Source organism: Cryptotermes secundus, unplaced genomic scaffold (assembly GCF_002891405.2).
Source record: "Cryptotermes secundus unplaced genomic scaffold, Csec_1.0 scaffold468, whole genome shotgun sequence".
Taxonomy (NCBI): domain Eukaryota; kingdom Metazoa; phylum Arthropoda; class Insecta; order Blattodea; family Kalotermitidae; genus Cryptotermes; species Cryptotermes secundus.
Window position 1 is genome coordinate 2,618,464 of NW_019721526.1, and position 19,983 is coordinate 2,638,446.

The window sequence follows — 19,983 nt, forward strand, 5'->3', positions numbered from 1 at the left end:
CTTAAAAACCAGGACGATGGATAAAGTCCAAAATCCCAACATATCAGTGTGTTATACTCTAACACCATCGTCAGAATCCTATAGTAACTACTTTTTATCATAGTTGTATAACAAAAAAAAGATTCCCAAGAGACAATTCTCAGACTCCCTTAAAGTTTAATAAAACTGAACTTGAAAGAAGTTAATGGCGCGACATAAAGGGAATTATAATACTGTGACGTGCTATATGACGTCCAGCGCTGCTCAACGGCTGCAATGGGAACGCATACTTCAGCGACAGCGAATGAATGGAAATTGTTGAGTTCCCACAGCGACGAATTGAATACCAACAGACCGTTACGTAGAAATATCCGTAACAACGGATTGTTCGTTGCACGATAACGGTTGAAACCAAACACTTCTACAAGGTATTCTATATTGAGGGCGCCCCACAGAAACAAGACCGTAACTGTCAAACAATAATAAATATCTGGTCATGAGCTCCAGATGACGTTCGGAACCAAGACTTATTGACTGACTGACTGACTGACTGACTGACTGACCGTCAGTCGCAGTGTGACTTTGACTTTGACTTTGACATTGACTTGAGAGTTCAGTGAACACCCGTGTAAATGCGGCGTCGAATACCTGTCTCAAATCTGAGACAGTAAAATATGGTCGCGAGTACCAAGGGTCTCGGACCCGAGGAAGACTGCGCTGGCAAGGACCAGCAGCATATACAAAAGACAGACCCGTCCTCTTGTCAGGGAGGGCGCCCACAAAAGAACAAGACCGTAACTGTCAAACAGTAATAAAGATCTGGTCGCAAGCCCCAGACGGGTGCTTTATGCCAAGACAGACTGGCCGAATGACCGTCGGTCGTAAAATGATTCTGATGCTCACAGTTTTGGGTTCGACTCTAGCGAGATAGAAGCAGGTTGTGCTCAGACATCGCAGAAGAGTTCCAGAGTGTACTAACGGTACAGTAGCGCTCTAAGTGAGTAAGTGTACGGGTGTGTGTACAAATAAGCGTCCGATAAAAGAATTCCTTCCGATCCGAAGGCCCACGCAATTTATTCGTGTCGAGTCACACAGCCGACACATTACAGTACTAAGATACCGACTATTTTAAAATGTAAAATATCTCAATCAGAATTGACGAATAGGCCTAAATTTAAATTTCGCCGCTTGCGAAAGTACTTTGTGTGGAAATCCGCTGGGTCTGCTTCACTGACACGATGTAGACTCTTTTACGTCGATGAAAAAACTGACATGTAAATCGAATTAAATAATACAGGCTAACACTTTATTAAGAAGCCTCTCATATTTTGTGTGCATTTCGATAGACATATATTACAACGATATTTCTCATACAAAATCTCTAGCCATGCCTATTTCATATTGACTGTTTCGAATAATGAGAGACAGTTGATACTTTTAAATTAATAGGAATTAAAAACATGTTATGAGTAATGACTCATGATGTAATTCTCTTTTCTCTAAACAAATTGCATTGGCTTTTTCGAATATAAGTATAAACACACGCTAAAAAAGAGGAATTTAATTTTTGAATATTGAGATGTAATTTCTACAGTGTAAAGGTACATTAATTTATGACGAGAGAGCAATATTTTATTAAATGTTATGATAAGTTCTTTTATAGCTAAATTGTAGTCTAACATGAACAACTGATACACCTGGTTGTGATACACTCTGCAATTTTAGTACAAAATTGTAAAGAGCATACCTTGTCGTACACTCAGTCCCCACTCTTACGAATAGATACTTTCTTGGAAAGAGTTTGTAAAGCTAAATTTCATAATGCGAATTGCTATTTTCTACAGACTCAATGAGATAACTGGAAGTTATGTTCCAGGGCGAACAGAAGAGTGAATCACCAGCTTCATTGCTTAAAACCTACAAGCATCAAGAAAACATATTGGTTTATGCTGTAACCATTGCAGACCCTGTGGTGCTATAAAAATAGGAATACAAATTCTCTGACCTTAGCTTTCGCACACATTATCCGTGATTACTAAAGTTTAAACCAAACAACTTTTTAGAAAGTAGCAAAATCTCAAACAGGATGCACAACAAAACAGAGAGAGCTGACTGGGCGACTTCGCGTTCATTTGTTTCTTTTCCAAAGAGATTTCGGATGTGCAAGTTCGCGTTCGGTTGAGATGGCAAACCGAGGACATGCACTTCGTGATGAAAGGGTGTACGAACGAAATTTCGTAATGCAGGAGTTCATAGAGCGAGGACTATCTGTGTTACTGAGTGGGAAATCTGTAAAAGTCTTTTCCAACGTCACTGACTTCACATGGCATGACATATGAAGTATACTTTTGCCACATGCTGTTGCAACTAAAGTAACTGTTAAGACGAAGTGCTGTGTTATAACTGTATTACTATACGACCGAATATAATTGAATTTATGTCTATAGCTGGCATTATTAAGTCTAAGTCGAAAGAATAATAAACCAGGTTTTGTGCTCGAAAATAAATGGAGAACTGCTATTGTAAAGGTACACACACACAAATGTCTGTTGAGAATGTTAAGAACGTACATCGTAATCGTTGATAGATTGTGCAATACGGTCTTATCACGCTTGATTTATTAGTGTCATATTTCTCTTCGTGTGGTAGCGCAACTTATCGAAATACTAAGCTTGTATCGTAACTGCCACAAGTGTCATTATATTGCAATTAATGTAATTTATAATCCTGAGTAATAATTGACGAGGGCCGCGCCATAGCTCAAGCGGTTAGTCGCTGGCTTCCCACCACGGCGGCCCCGGTTCGATCCCCGGTCTGGTCAAGTGGGGTTTGTGGTGAACAAAGTGGTGCTGGGGCAGGTTTTCTCCGAGTACTTGGGTTTCCCCTGCCAATCTTCATTCCACCAATTGCTTCACAATCACCCTTACCTATCATCTGGGGCTGGTACAAGAGCCCAGAAGTGGCCGCAGTACAAGGGACTTAGTCCCACCCCAGTAGCAATAAAAGAAAATGGACAAGGAAGAAACCACTAGCACAGCGTGGACCTAGCAGTTCTAATGCTTTCGTTCTGCCTTTGCTTCTAGATTTTCAGTTCGTGAGTGATGTTCTCCTAAGAGGGAAAGTCAGTAAATAGATCACAAACGAATATGAAACGTGAAACATGTGATATTCAAACCCGAGGAGAAACATTTATTTCTCGACATATCCTCCATCAGAAATTTTAGGGGCTGCAAGGTTGGTATTACTGAAGGATAGGATTTACGAATTACAACGGGTGAGATGGTATTAGATGCCATCATATATATACTGTGACGTTACAACTGAAGAGAGGTCCGTTATTATGTTACTGCACAGTAAACACCACGTCACCCTAGCAGCTGTTACACGCGCAACAATAGAGGTACAACTGTACGGTCCGTGCGGTCCTTGACAGGAGTACAGAGGCTTAAGCTTGGCGGTGGTCAAGCTTACGACCGTTCAAATGACTAAGCTACCGTTGGAGCATAAGATAAATAAGATGAACATAATCTTCTTTGCAGAGCCTTGACTGACAGAGGGCTTGTATATAGTACATAAGGAAGAATTTTCAATAACATGCTGTATGTGTGATACGTACGCTTGAGAAGGCCAAGTTTGTTCGTAAGAGACAAACCCATCCTCCCGTCAGAGAGGATGTTACATAAGGACTACGACAGGAAGGGTTCATTTAAAAAAAAAATCTCTGTTCGTCAGCCTGAAGGGGCTAGTCTAATCACTAAACCCATGACAATACCAAATTTCATAAAGATCTGTTCAGCCATTAAAAATTAATGGGGAATACACATACAGGCACAGACACACACAGATAGCAAGTTGATCTCATAAGCCTACTTTTATTTTTTCAAAGTAATTAAAATAAGCTAAAAGCATGTTGTTTTGTGTATAAATACGCGAGGAAGTGAGACGGTTTGAATTTCGAAGTTACATTAGCATGTCCGCATGAAACAGAATTGGTCTTAATGGAACATAGGACCAAAGCGAAGCTCTAAAGTCAAGACATTTCTTCGCTTCATGCTTTCCAGGCGTACGTGGTTCTGTGCCTTGGCAGGAATATAATGTTTATAGGTCAAGTATTACGGCCGCCTTGATTTGCTTTATCTGGTTGTAAAAGAAGAGAAATTAAATAGCAGAAGGAAATAAATAACAACAGCATAAATGCTACTGTTAACTTCAACAACAACAACACAAACTGCACATGAACAGCTGATACAACTTTGGACAAATATACAGGGTGCAAATCTGAGTACAGCTATAATTTCATTAAAGTATTTCTTGTTATACCTTATCATTTCATCCATCCATGCATTCCACGATCATCTACCTGCCTACCTACCTCGACTGGTCCCTATCCTGAGCCAGATCAGTCTAGTCTATACCATCCCATCCTGTCTTTCTAAGATCCATTTTAATATTGCTCACCCACCTACGCCTTGGTCTTCCCAGTGTTCTCTTTCCGTCTGGCTTTCCCGATCATATCCTATATGTATTCCGCTTCTCCCCCATTCGTGCTACATGCCCTGCCCACCTTATCCTCGTTGACTCGATAATTCTAATTATACTTGGAGAAGAGTACAAGTTATGAAGCTCCTCATTATGCAGTTTTCTCCAACCTCCCGTCACTTCATCTCTCTTCGGTCCAAATATTCTCTTCAACGCCCTGTTCTCGAACACCCTCAGTCAATGTTCCTCCCTTAATGTCAGATACCAAGCTTCATACCCATACAGAACCACAGGCAAAATTATAGTTTTCTATATTCTCATTTTTGTGTTTTTAGACAGGAGACGAGAAGACGAAAGGTTCTGGACTGAAGGGTAGCAAGCATTACCCGAGTTCAGTCTCCTCTTAATTTCCTCCTGAATTAGGTTTTGATTTGTTTTCGTCATTCCCAAATATCTGAACTGTGTCACATTTTCAAAACATCGGTTACCTGTCTTTATGTTGTGGTTTTGCACTGCGTTTTGGTGACGAGACAGTAGCATATCAAAAAGTAACACTAGTCTTATTTATATTTTTAATTTTCGCACTGTTAAATGTTTATATTTTTATGAATTTTCTGGAATTATGAATGACGCCGAAGCTGGTAGTAGCAAAAATAATTTTCGTTGTGAAAGAGCACTCGAAGATAGAACAGTGACCAATTTCGTGACTTGTGAATAGCACCACAACGATCAGATATCAGCATGCTCAAGTGCGGTTCAATGAAAAAATGACGCGCTAACTTTGGGCAGACCTGGAATTTAAATAAAAACTAAACAGCAGAAACTATTCGTTTTCGGTAATTAAGGTTTTTTTTCAAAATTTCAGAAAAGAAAATCTACTACCACTTAATACAGATATTACAAGTATCTTAAATTCTAAGTGTACCAGCCAACGTCCTGTCGGAGATGGTTTATAAGAGTTCATGAGAAGAATTTCTGGACTGATTCTACTTTTCAATTGTATGGTGACATTAACACTCAGACTTCATTATGACCAAAAAAATTATTTACCTGATATTTGCATTTGGGGTGGCGTCGCTTGCTCTCGTAAGCCTTCTCTTTGACACGACCGTGACTGGTGAAAGCTGCCTAAAAATGGCACGTAACGACAGTTCGGGCTCAACTTATTTCATCATCGCCAGACGTTGATATGCATTCTTGTAGATGGCAGCAAGATATTGCTCCTTATCACTTCTACCCATCTGTTATCGACTGACTTAATTTTCCATGGTGCTGGATAGGATGTACAGATGCACTGAATGGCTGCCAAAATCCCCAGACGGACGGACAACTAACAGCTGCAGGGGCCTGATTTAGTTAGCTACTTTCCATGCTGACTATAAGGATTAATTAAGCCCCAAGTGTCTGCTTGGATTAGACCAGAACTAGACGCTTCGTAGTATAAAATGCAGCGATATGTCCCACCATGAAAGAATGTGGCCGAAAACATGAAATTGAGGAAAATATATGCGCAATTAATCCTGTAAAACTCTAACAAACTTAATATTATGAAGAAAGCAGTCTTCTGGGATTTGGCACCGTGTATATGTGGTGTTAACCGACGTTTCGGAGGAACGTATCGCCTCCATCTTCAGGGTAGAAGAAAAAATATATAAGAAATCTGCAAACAAAGAGACCGCGAGAACCGGTAAAAGCAGACAGTGCACCGTGTATATGTGGTGTTAACCGACGTTTCGGAGGAACGTATCGCCTCCATCTTCAGGGTANAGCCTCAAATCTTACAACTTAATATTATGCTAGTAAAAATGTAAACATGAAATTTAATATATTTCCGGCATATCACGAAGAGGTGAAATCAAAGATCTCGGAGATAGGAAGCTTCTGGTTTCGGATATTTCTAGCCCCCAGGAAGGCCAACCAGTTCTCACTCTATAGAAGTTATTTGAATATTTTTGCGTATACAGTGCGGTCATCTGAGAGCTACCCGAAAATCGTTTGACCGTTCAGGCGAGGTAGAAAAAAATCCCCACGTCATCTCGAGCCGTACATGTTGATACTGACAAAAGACTCGATAAACCAAGATTATGTACAGATTACAAATTTGCTTTGCATATCGCCCCAATAAGTTGCTGAACAGCTACCGTGAAGTAGGCCTATGTGTTATGTGATGGTCGAGTACAGTTTGAATTTCAGGGAGTTTGTAGCAGTTCATGTTGCCGCTTTTTAAACTCCCACAACAGAATGTGGTGCTCTTACATTGGCTTCCATTAAGAATTATACATATAGTCTCACTACTTGTTTACAACTGGGGACTGCAGGTGGCTATGGCCACTCAGTGGCTAAGACAACCCCCCCCCCCAAAACCATAAACATCAAGCAAAAAGCTATAGTATCAATTCTCTGTGCCAGAGTTTCTCATCCTATCCTTCAGACATAAAACCATAGGGGTTTACATAGGGGTTGTTATCAAACTTCCTTAGCACTGCAACCATCGCTTGTATTTGTTGGCATCGCGTCTTCCCTTGCGTAATTTCAAACCGAAGCAATTACTATGCAAGCTGAAACCACTGGCAGAATTATCGGAATATTTGCCATTGCAGTTAGTACAATGAAGCTCAGTGTGTCCTTAAAGGAAAGGTAGGAAAGTTAAAAAGCACGAGTTCTACCAACCGTTAGCCATATTTTTGTCTGAGGTTGGTACTCGAGTTTGAAACGAGAGTACCTGAAGTTAGTCTGGCAATATAATGCAAACTTTACACATCCAATTACTTTAAAATACAATTTGTTGTTTGTACGATAAAACACGAGGGCGAATTGACAAGACGCATCCATATTATGCGTGCACTGTATATACTCCACAGAAAGAACAATACAAATTTCAAATACAATAATTACAGACAGCATGTTTTTGTGTATTGTATACAATGATCAACTGAGTACTCACTTCTAGACTTCCGATCTCTCGGGGGGAACCGCCGTCTGAAGACACCATGATCTTATCCCGGATCGCCCAAATTTATCACGAAACCTAAACAGACCACTTGACACACAATCGCAACACAGATGCAGCGGTGAGATTTCCCCTCTTTGAACAGCAATGTCTGTACATTTTATACACTGCACAGGTACAATTAAAGAAAATAGCAGATATTGTGAGTGTATTGAAAATACGAATGATGGATATACAGGAAACTTAAATAAATATTCCAAGAAAATACTGTCTTAGGAGTTGGGTTATGGTCTCACGTAATTAGCGGAAGCGTTAGGAAAAAGGCGACACGAATATGAGTGGTGCGAAAATTCACGCTTTCTTTCTAATTGGTTATGTAAACATTGGCCCTATCGTTATTAATGGAACGAAAACGGATATGCACTGACCGCACTCTGTGAATGCCGGCACTGGTATGGAGTCCAGTCCTACGCCTGATCAATAGCTGCGAAGCGACTCTGCCCTATTACATACAGGCGTCGCGGCTACTACGGTAAGACGGAAGAATATGTTCGTGCAAGGCTTTAAGGCTATAGCCACAGAAGCGCGGCGTTTTCGACGAACGTGAAGTAACACGTTGGCCACAAGGACAAATTGTTCATGACCTTTTACAGGGATAGATTTCTGCATTTCTACGTCGAAGACGAGAAACAAACGAAGAAAGTGGAGATTCAGTTCTTTAATTTGTGGAAGATTTCATATACTTCATGCACAACTGTAGAGGTAACCTGGAAAGTGTTCCGAACTTCACCTATTATCCGTCATTTCACTTATATATATAAATACAAAGAATATATAAAAAATATATATAGTAAAAAGAAGTAAAGCTATCCCTGTAACAGGCCTTCACGGCCTCTTACAGGGACGTTGAGGCTCCCACATTATCTAGACAATCGGCTCAGAGATGGCGGTAAGGTTGTCAGCCTTACGCGCCGGCCGCGCTTTACTCCCCAGGAAAATTATTTAATTAATTCCTGGTACTCATTTCTGTTAGAGGCTGAGTCAACCCCAGGGTCATAGTGCGGCTGGAAGGATTAGGTCGATTGAAAAAATCCAATGACCTCATCGGGACTTGAACCCGCGACCTTCCGGCTTGTAGCATAGCCCCTCAACCAACTACGCTACCGCATATATATATTCATTCATCAGTAATCTGTCAGACGATAGGTCCACAGTCTCTTCCAAAACAGTTCCTCCACTTAATGCGGTCTAGAGCTTTCTCCTTCAAATGAGAATATCCTCTTCTGTCCCCTTTGTGTGTGTGTGTGTGTATATATATATATACACACACACACATATACAAAGAAGTTTTCTACAAGAAATAATGATATCAGACTTTTTCGTGGGTAACATTTTAGGTTGCATGGAAGTAAACACCTTGCATGGTTACAGATTATCATTAAAATAAAACAAGGGCACAGTTTCACAGAATACGGCATAGAAACCTTCCATAGAAATGGAACCATTACGGCCAAAGATTCCCTCAGTTACCATCCACTTTCTTATTCTCGTATTTGCGAAACATTTGCTGAGATCGGCATTTTAGACTTGGAAGAATTGTGATTTGTCGCCGTATGATTTGTTGGAAGTTTCGGAGAAGCTCACTGCCGCCATCTTCAGGGTTGAAGATTGAACGCAGCAAACAACAAGTAGACTGCCTATTTGATATATTCTTCGATCCTGAAGATAGAAGCAGTACATTCCTCCGAATCCACTGTAGATTTCTACGAGACTACACGGCGCCACATTTCAGACGGCAACACTCTAAGTCACCACCTTTAGAACCTCAGCTCTACAAATTAAATGTTTTCAAACATTATAACATTAACATGACACTGAATTGATTTAGATTTTGCATGCTTACTGCAAAAAAGGTTCATTCTATCTAATCTGATTAACCGCAACCTATGCAGATAATTATACATCCATTCACTACGAGTTAAGAGTCCATTTGGAACAGAATGGATTTCAAGTACCTGTGATTGGAGAATTTTGTATCTGACACGTGTGAAAAGCAAGCGAAAAGCACAGTAATGTACTGTCATATCCCATATACGTTCCAGTCGCAATTGTCGCAGTCTTACCGTACTAAAATGCAATGGCTTCACTTGACCGTCAAAAGAGTTGGGGCCAGGACCGATTACCCTCCCCCATCCAATGCCTATAGTTAAGGAAATAGGGGAAAAATTGTGTTTTTATTTAAATGTTTATTATATTTTTTTTAAGTTAACAAAGTATAAACTTTTAGCAAGTGTAGGTTTATTCTGTGTTGACAGGAACGCTTCGGACAAAGTAGCTGTGGTTTCCTGTGACTTGCTGATGAATACCGCTCTATTCTTAGTAGAAATATAACGTCTCCTTGGGTGGGGAAGGGATTCGGACCCCGCTAGGCTCATCTGTACTTTCTGATGTCCACTCGTTGATCATAGAGACGGACGGATATACCGACGACTTAACACTGTAGGCGTATCAACAGGGATTCATATGAACCTAAAAATGCACTGTTCCAACCATTTACGGGCTGACTATATTCCTCAAGTATTTACTTTAGTCTCCTCAATGATTATTATTCGCGTGACACTGAATTCGAACTTGTCTTTAAATTCAGTTCGATTCTTCCTCATCGACTTCTTTCACGTGCGCTGTCTGTTTAGTACGAGCACTAAAATTATAATGAAGAGTTCTGTCGCCTGGAATGTAATAACATGCAGTCTGATGAAAGTTAACGTTGTTTCGGAGGAACGTATAACCTCCATTTTTGTAGTCGGAGAGTAATCCATTCAAGAATCCAGCATGATATACAAGGTGCGACAATTTAATTCCCAGAGTGGCCCTGTGAAAGCAAAATTTGCTTACCTGTGCACTAGCGGCTGCTGTCGCCTTCGAAATACTGTCCTTGTGGAGCCATGCACTACGTGACATGGTGGTGCCACTGCCATAAGCAGGCTTAAAAATCGTTTTCCGAAGTATATCGTAGTAAAGCTGTCGCTTTCGTTGGATGTCAGGGTAGTCAGCAAATCTTTGTCCATTCAGGGCATTTTTTAATTTTGGAAAGGGCCAAAAATCGCAGGGGGCTAAATCAGGTGAAGTAAGGTGGGTGGCCCATTTTTTGTAATGGATTGCTTAGCCAGGAACTCGCGAACTCTTAACGCATAAATTAACCTTACTTAAAAGAAATTAATTTACATCCCAATATTTTCCTTCTGGTCGTCGTCCTCTCTTCTCACGCCGTCTCAACCGGTTTCAACTACCACCATATTATTATCTTCCATTGCAGAAGTAAAGTGCACGAAATTAAAAAATACAACCATGTATTACGTCGGACGAACATACCCACTTAAGATTAAGATGCTTAATAAGATGATGTGAGCAACTAATCAAACATAAGTTTCCTCAGTGTGCGCTCCTTCTAATCTGGAAATCGGATGCCTGCTTGAACTCGTTGATTATTCTCGGGAATTACGGTTTCGTTGCGGTTGCTAGTTTCCTTGGTGTGCCCTAGCGCTACAAAACCTTGCACCAACGCAATTATGAGAAAGCTGGCATGCTCCGTTGCCTGGAAGTTGATTTTCTCAGTCTTTCGGCGAGTTGCGTTGCCGTTTACTCAATTTGCTCCGCTCCATTCAGTAACATGTGTTCAACTCAGGCTGGTAACAGTTCTGGAAGTTGCGGTTGCCAGTTTCCTTGGTGTGGAATCAGCGTATCCAATATGGCAGGACGTTTAGGTGTCGTTGTTGATCGCACTCTAGTTTACATCAATAATAATAATAATAATAACAGTAAAACAAATGAAGAAGCGTGTGCTTGTGGTAAATTTAAAACAGCACTCAGTTCACAACAAAAAAATATTGAGCTGCTGCAAGACAGGATAAATACGCCCAATCGGACCGTAAGTACAGACGCATGTTACTTGCAACACAACGAGAATTCCGCACAATTGGAAATCAAAAAAGGGAAATGGGTTCATGTGCCCTCTATCGCGTCGGAAAAGCGACAGTAAGCCAGAAGTAAACTATGAGAGCACGTTAGACAAGAAAAGTGACAACAAATTAGAACAACAAGGAACCGAAGCCCGGACGTCTGGCAGATGCAGAAAACCTCAAATAACAAGGAAAGATGATGTTTTATGATCAACAGGTCTTGTCAAAGAGAGTGATCTAATAATGATAGGTACGCACACTGCCCTCGGTAAACTAGTTATAACATAACTATCTGGGTAACAGTGGACAAAGAAGAAGCTAACCTACCAAACAGTAAAATGAATCAAGCAAACGGAATCATAAACAGAACTAGTAGTACAGTAAAATCAACACAACATAAGATATTAAAAGTATTCCACCAGAATATATGAGGCCTAAAAAACAAAAGGAATGAACTAATGAGCTCCCTGTATTCAGCTATTCCGCACATATTATGCCTCACCGAACACCATACGAAAAGACTAGAATTAGAACACATCCACATAGAAGCTAGGTGTTGCCATTGTTGCATATGCCTGTCTCATAATATTGTGCACTCAGGTTTTAGCATTGTAGCACTTGTCTGACAGAAATCTGTTTTGGTAAATGTTAAAACTCACTGGAAATTTCAAACTAAGATATATTTGTTCTGATGGTTTTTGGTGATGGTCTGGTATCATGATGTGAGGTGTTACCTGTTTATACAGTAAAGTATTTTTACCAGGTAAGGAAGATTCGGCATATACCTTTGAAAGCTGAAGATATAAAGCTGGATAGGTAGTGGGCTCATGACTTTGGGTCTCACTCCTCTAGAGGAAGTCGACATGCTGCACGTGGTGATCGCAATGAAATGGAGAATTGACAGTGATGCTGTGGAAACTGGGGATGTTCCAGGTGAGTACAGTTTTGTTAAATTTTATGTAGTTCTAGAAGTGTGAAGTGCCAAGACAGTTGGCAGCATGGTAAAACTGGCTGGAGCATGACAGTGATCACTCACTCAGTCTGAGAAGGCCAGGAGCCTCAGGTCAGCACTCTATATATATATATATATATATATATATATATTGTGACATGATGGCTGAAAGGCAGAATAGCAGGAACTGAAATTCACCCATCACTGGGTAATGGCTTCAAACAGTGGAGATTCCTCTATTCCCCTGATCATTGCTAACCACCAGCTATGAATACTGACCCAAGACTCAACTTGGCTGCGTAAACTGCATAAAAAACACCACTTTCAAGAACTCCATTGTTGACTGATGTGTTAAGCAGGCTGTTGCCTAGTGGCCTGCCAGGTTTTGATGATGTGGTAAGTGATTTGATTGCCATGGAAATGTGTTTCCCAATCGCTGCCTAACAGTGAACCACTTCTCTGGCCCCAGTATTGCTGCTTTCATCCATTATGTTACAGCATGTTCTGGTGCATGCATGATGTTTGGAGTACAGAACTGAGCAACTTGGCTGTAGCAGTAACAGCTGTGATCTATAATTAAGGGGTGCCTTGTTTGAATTTCAGCTGGAACATCTGGCTACCCTGACTGAGGTTCATCATGGTTTTTCACAGTACCTCCAGGAAAACGCTGGCTGGACTTAGTATCTCTAATCAGGTGACAACCACCAAGGCTTTTGAATACATTATTTACTAATCATCAGCCATTTGATGTTATATAGTTTCAGCTATGAAGTGTGTTGTAATATCATGAAGAGAAATGTTGTGCAGCAGGAATTCTGAATATTGATAATGATCAGAAATGACTTTCAGTGCCAGAAGAGGCAAAGTCCACAAGCATTTTGAAGGAATGTCGGTGGACTTACAGGGTGTTACTTCCCACAAGATAGTGCCTTTCTTAATCTCCTCTGTAAAAATCTTTTATTTTTTCTCCCTGTGCAATGTGCATGAAATAAGGGTAGAAAAGACGCTACAAGGAATTGTGTGTGAAATTGAAATAGGGATGAATAAATAGCTCAGAACATGATCAAACGAAAAACTAGTAAGTTCTTGTAATTTGATTCATTGCAAAGTGAATTATGTTTTCTTAGGTTCATAATGTTAATCATCACAGTATTCTCATTCCAAACTCAGAATTATTTTAGCAGGTCTACGTTGCTCGGCAGAATGAGAATATGCTTATAATAGAACTGTAACATTAAAACATTTTGTGATATTAAAAAGCGTTTGAGATATATTTTGGCAAAGAAGTTTTGTGATGATCAGTATAGTCAGAAGAATTCTGTATGATGCCATGTAGTCCATCAAAAATCATCCAAAGTTTCAGAGGAGCATGTAGCCTGTATCTTCAGAGTCAAAGAGTAAAACAAACATGAAACCAACATGTAGCAGGTAGGCAGGAAGCTTGGCTTTGCACTCATTTGGGCCCCTTAGAAAGAGCTAATCTCAATCACGGGATCTGATTGAGATTAGCTCTTTCTAAGGGGCCCAACTGAGTAGGTTCAATACTTTTTGAACACACCATGTATGAGTTAGTTGTGATGGAAATGGGAATGTTACATATTTTTATCATTTCACAAAATGACAGATTGACTATCTATGGACCATACCCCTATTTTCTGGCTGTAACTTCAGAATGAAAGGATGTTGGCTGTTACTCAGAAACATGGTCTCATTCTGTAAGATCCTAAAATACAGTGACTTTAATGTTGTCTCTATTTCTAATTTCAGATACCTATCTCATGAATTTCACAGAAAGGGACCTGGCAGAAATAAAGTAGAGGAAGGAATGAAGAAGGATGAACAGGAAGGAGTGAGTATCAGTGCACATCTGGTCATTAGCTGTTATTTCTAAATAATATTATATTGTAGCACCGTTCAGCACTTCATTTAGTATCAGATGGTTTCACAGTCCCACGTGTGGCATGTCCTATAAAACTTACTAAAAGTTATTTAATTTAAAAGTTTTATATATCATATAGATTTTAACTTATTAAACATTATTCACTACATGTTTTGACCTATAAGGTCATGATCAGGTGTTTTAAAATTATAAATGAGGAAACTGCTGTACTTCCATGTTGCGGTTGTTGGTCATTACTGTGCGGTCCCTTTTGTGTGCATGTATATGTGAAGTGGTGGGTTGTTCTGCCTGCAGTGTTATGGTGTGTGTCCCTCTTGCACTGCATAACACAACAGGCAGAACAACCCGCCACTTTGTATATACATGCACATAGAAGGGACCGCTAAGTAACCACCAAAAGCTGCAATATGGAAGCACAGCGGTTTCCTAATTTATAATTTTAAAACATCTGATGATGACCTTTTAGGTCGAAACATATAGTGAATAACTTTTAATAAGTTTTATAGAAAGGTATGCTGCATGTGAGACTGTGAAACCATTTGATGCTATTTCTATAATGGTGCTCCATAAGCAAGTAAATTGTAGTTATCCTTAAATGCCCATGATTCCACATATCAGATAGATATCCATCCAGACTTTTTGTGCATTCATTTTCTGCTGACTACAAACATAAACAGTAGCTTCAGTCCCGGGACAGAAGCGAATACAGCAACTTTGTAGCAAGTAAGATGGAGCCTGCTCATAAAAGCACACACTCCTATACACATCATATTTGTTCAGTTGTCATTAGGCTAATAGACATAGACACAGACCATGGGTTGGAATTCAAGCAGCAGACTAATGTGAAATTTGGCCAGCTGTTAGGATAATCAGTGACAGGAGCTGCAGACACTTCATATTATTTAATGGCAGACAGACTGTGCCCCATCTGAAGTGTCAGTCTCAAGGAGATTAATTTTTATTTGAACAAATATTTTTTGTTTCAAGTTGATGAAACAGATGAGCTCAACAGACACCCCACTTGGAAAGCTTAGCCTCTTGCAGCAGGAACAGAAAGAAATGCAGTCTCCATTCATGGTCCTCAGTGGCAGTAAACAAACATGACCATGCTCCTTGTCTGCCATTCATTGAAAAGAGCAGCCAGTTCTAATAAAAAATTATATTGTATTTATTAACTGTCAGACTTAGACATGAGAATACAGAATTCAAGATGAAACCAGTCAACTCAGTTCAAAATTTGTCTATTCTTCACGTTGCAAATAACAGTAATTCATAGCTTTAACTTAAAGGCTGAAGTCATATAGAATGTAGATAATGTCATCTGGTGATTATACTACCGCCAAGTAAATATTGGTTATCTGAGCATATCATTCATCTTGTTATAATTTTTATACTGTACATCATAAAATGTCATTTTAATGATGGATTGATTAATAAGACTTCCTTCCTTGGCACTGTGAAGCTTTACTAAAAATTTCTGTTTTTGATGCAGAATATGAAATTTAATTTTCAAAAAGAACCACTGTATGAGGTTTTTGTGAAATCTTCTAGTTTAACCTGTGCATTACTACATTTTCTTTTATTTCTTTCTTTTTCAGGGCAGCCATCTTGAAAACAAAACTGTAAATTCTTCATGAAATGCGCTGGCACCAACTCTGAAATTTAGTGTGGACTTATGTCTTTATTGTTTCTTACTGTCTGGAATATCATCTCTATTTTGAAATGAGACACAGCCTGCAGCTGCCGATAGCACCTGTATATACTGGAAGGAAGGTCACAGAGTTCATGTCACACTCAAATGAGTACAGTGGTTCTCCTCCTTCCTTAGGTAACCTATTGGCTCCTGTAGGCTGAAAAGTACAATTTCTAGTGATTAGTTGAATACTTATAGGACTTAAGCCAGATGAACAGCCTCTAAGCTAAATTGGACATGAAGTAATTATATTTGGCCTCTCTTGATTGCAATAGCAATATTTGTACACACCCCCATCCATTCTGCATTCAACTCTGAAAATTGGCCAGTGAACAGTGTGACATGTGTCCTTTCAAGAGAAGAAAGAAACCTTTGTTCATTGGTAGGCCAGTATGGAAAGCTGTAAAATTATACAAGCAACAGAATCTGATGTACAGTCTACTGCAAATCATTGTCAAGCACCACTGATATATTACTGAAACACATGTAATGGGTTCTAAAAGTCCTGTGTTAAATCCACATGCAGATGATTAAGAGTCTTCTGTAGGTACGAAGGCAAATCGAAAAGTCTTTCCCCCAATATTTCTTCAGCCACAATAATACACAAACAGGGAAATCAAAATACAGGCAGTGTTCTAAGTACCTTTGACTTTTTTCCACATAGTCACCACCCCAGTTCAGGCATTTGTCCCATCGCACCACTAGTTTGAAGATGCCTCTGTTGTAGAATTCGGCCGGTTGAGTGCGGACCCACCACCGGACAGCAGTTTTTGCCTCGTCTGAAATGAACCTGTGGTCTGCCAGAAACTTCAGTGGACCGAACACATGGTAATCACTGGGGGTGAGGTCTGGACTATATGGTTCATGCTCCATAATCTCCCATCCGAATGATTGCAGCCACGCCTGGGGATTCTCGTGGATGATGTGGTTCTCCTCCATGACAACACCAGGCCCCATGTGGCAAACAGGACCACTGCCCGACTGCAGTCATTCGGATGGGAGATTATGGAGCATGCACTGTATAGTCCAGACCTCACCCCCAGTGATTACCACATGTTGGGTCCGCAGAAGAAGTTCTTGGCAGGCCAGAGGTTCATTTCTGATGACACGAAAACCGCTGTCGGGCGGTGGTTCCGTGCTCAATCGGCCAAATTCTACAACAGAGACATCTCCAAACTAGTGGTGTGATGGGACACATGCTTGATCCGGGGTGGTGACTATGTGGAAAAGTAATCAAAAGTACTTAGAACACTGCCTGTATTTTGATTTCCTTGTATGTGTATTATTGTGGCTGAAAAAAAAATAGGAGCAAAGACTTCTCGATTTGCCCTCGTATATGAAAACTCAAAACACACCTTCACACATAGACTTGGCCAATAATAATATCAGGTCACACAACTATGTAAAACTGATCATAAAGCATCTTGGAGGTGATGATAATGATTTGAACCAAAATGAATATATAAGTCAATGTTGGACATTATCTGAAATCTGAATTATAATGCAGAGTTGAATGTTCTCATGTGTTATTAATCTTCACTACAAAAGGTACACAGACAGACTACAGGTATTCCCAAACTTACATTTTTCTTGATATCAGTAATTTAAAAATATAAGTTGACAACCTCGGTGACATTCATTCCAGCCACCTAATTATTTGAGACAATTTCAGTGTTTTTGTAGTTGTTAATGGAAATTAACTTAAATCACATTATTACAAAAGTTGTTATATTTGTAGTTACTATAGGATTCTGACGATGGTGTATAACACACTGATATATTGGGTTTTCGGACTTTATCCATCGTCCTGGTTTTTAAGATAACTAATAAAAACACGATGTTTCAGAAACTGGATCTGTTTCCGTCCTCAGGTGAAGGAAAACGCCTATTCTGTTGGGTCCGTTAGAAAGAGCTAGCCTCAATCACTGGACCACGACTGGACGTCGTGTTTTTATTAGTTATCTTAAAAACCAGGACGATGGATAAAGTCCGAAAACCCAATATATCAGATTGTTATATTTGTGTAAAGCACAATAGATCATTGAAGGTCGCAGTGTGAGGGCCAGATTTTATGGCCCACCCCTTACACATACATTTGTATATTTCTTCATGAAATAGAAAGGGATGTGGTGTATTTATAATTTAACCATTCAGTTATGTGTGGTTACTTGCAAAGTTTGAATTATGTATGAAGTTTTGCTCTTTGCTAACAGTATGAAGTTGATTTTAGTTTGTAACATTCTCACTCAGAGCAGTCCGTTTATGGTTATTGATGGTCATTACTATCCATGCTTACAATTGATGCCAGTAAGTGATTAATTTTTCAGTAAGTGGTTTTCAAACAAAAGGTATGACACACCTGTCAAAAGAAACTGAAGATTTTGTTTCTTTATTGGTCAGTATCCTGTTGAGAAAGATACAATAAAATGATTTCACTTGGTGTAGTATTTAAATGTATATCATCTTTAGGAAAAATGTTTTAATTTCATAATATATTTGTATGCACTAAAATTTTAACTTTAAACTTGAGGTGGCTGTGTGCAGTTGGAGCCCAGGCAGGGCCACTGAAGCATCAGGCCAATAGCTGTAAATTCTTGCACTTGTAGACTTGCAGTTTCTTATTAATTTGTATAGATTTCCTAACAGACTCACTACTGTGATGAAGAGTTGTTTGGACAAAGCTTTGAGAGTTGATTTCATTATGTAACGTAATTCATGTGAACTGATCACAGTTCAGTTTAATCAGTACAGCACAATTACTGTATTCACAGAATTACTGGGATTTTGGACTTTTTCCATCCTCCAGAATTTAAGGTAATAGAGGACACGATGTTTTGGAAACTGAAACGTCATGTCCTCTATTACCTAAAATTCCAGATGATGGAAAAAGTCCAAAACCCCAGTAATTCTGTGTGTCATCCACCATCTTCAGAGCCCTTTAGAATCTTAACTAATGTATAGTTGTAGTGTGCCAATATTTCTTGTTCATAAGTGGAAGTTCACCCATCTACAAGCACCAGTGTTACATGTGAAATTTGAGATATTCATGGCAGTGATTATGAGGAAGTTGGAAGTGACGCTTTGTAGGCAGGTAGGAGACCGCCAACATTTTGAAGGAACGTACTGCCACCATCATAAGGGTAGACTTCTACCACATACATTCTATCACATCCTGACTTTTTAGCAGTATTATTGAGGACCAGTCTTCTGAAATGTAATACTCCGTAATTTGTTTGAGCTGACACTTCAGACAAATATGCTTCCTCCATCTTCAGGATAGAAAATTGAAGCTGAAAGCAGTGTGTTCCTTTGAAATGTCATTAAACTTCTACCAACCTACACAGTATCATATCCCGTATCATCAGCCAAATGAAACTGCTGTTTGTGGATGACCTGATTTCATATTGTGAATTCAAACATCTGTACGTATGTAATCTAAATGTCTGATATCTGGAGTCATCCTAAAGATGGAGGCACACATTCCACCTAAATGTTAGTATCCACGTATCAGACTGCAGCGTGGTGTGTTTCACCAGTGCACTGGTATCTGCCTGCCGGACTACAACACAGTGTTATAGCACACAACGATCCCACCAAGGAACCTGATGATTATACAGCTTTCCAGTTTTGTCAGGAAAGTTACATCAAGGACTTGGGAACACAAATACTTTTCATTTCTGTGCATCCTGTTGTGTTATTATATACAATTCTTTATTGGAGTCCCGTAATGCAGCAACATAACGGTCAAGGTTAAAATTACCTAGCTACATGTTTTGGCTTTTTAAAGCCATCATCAGGCAAAGAACATGATTACTAATTGTGTCTGAATATAGTAATCATGTGTTTTGCCTGATGATGGCTTTAAAAAGCCGAAACATATAGCTGGGTAATTTTAACCTTGACCGTTATGTTGTTGTGTTATGACAGACTCCAATAAATAATTGAACACAAATACCTGCAATATTTTTGTTGGAACATGCTGGAAAGCATCCACTTGGCAAAGCAAAAGTGGTGGAAGGAAGATATCAAACCATATCGTGACAGAACTGGATATAAGACTGTGGATCATGA

At 39.6% G+C, this 19,983-nt stretch overlaps 1 protein-coding gene and 1 long non-coding RNA gene across 3 annotated transcripts in view; one reads left to right on the forward strand and one right to left on the reverse strand.

The window, feature by feature from the left end:
* The window catches only part of LOC111875552 (choline/ethanolamine kinase), a 33,280-nt gene extending 25,355 nt beyond the window's left edge, over nt 1–7,925 (reverse strand). The window contains exon 1 of one of the 2 annotated variants that reach the window (XM_023871889.2): nt 7,403–7,925. In XM_023871889.2, the coding sequence (XP_023727657.1) occupies nt 7,403–7,450 (48 nt within the window). In that variant the 5' untranslated portion in view covers nt 7,451–7,925. Of the gene's footprint in view, nt 1–5,508; nt 5,625–7,402 lie in introns of those variants that run through there. The other variant, XM_023871890.2, reaches the window with a different exon arrangement.
* Nucleotides 1–16,543, forward strand: part of LOC111875553 — a 39,397-nt gene extending 22,854 nt beyond the window's left edge. The window contains exons 3-4 of the long non-coding RNA XR_002844744.2: nt 14,087–14,168; nt 15,818–16,543. This is a non-coding gene — a long non-coding RNA (uncharacterized LOC111875553). The remainder of the gene's footprint in view (nt 1–14,086; nt 14,169–15,817) is intronic.
* Nucleotides 16,544–19,983: the final 3,440 nt, after the last annotated feature.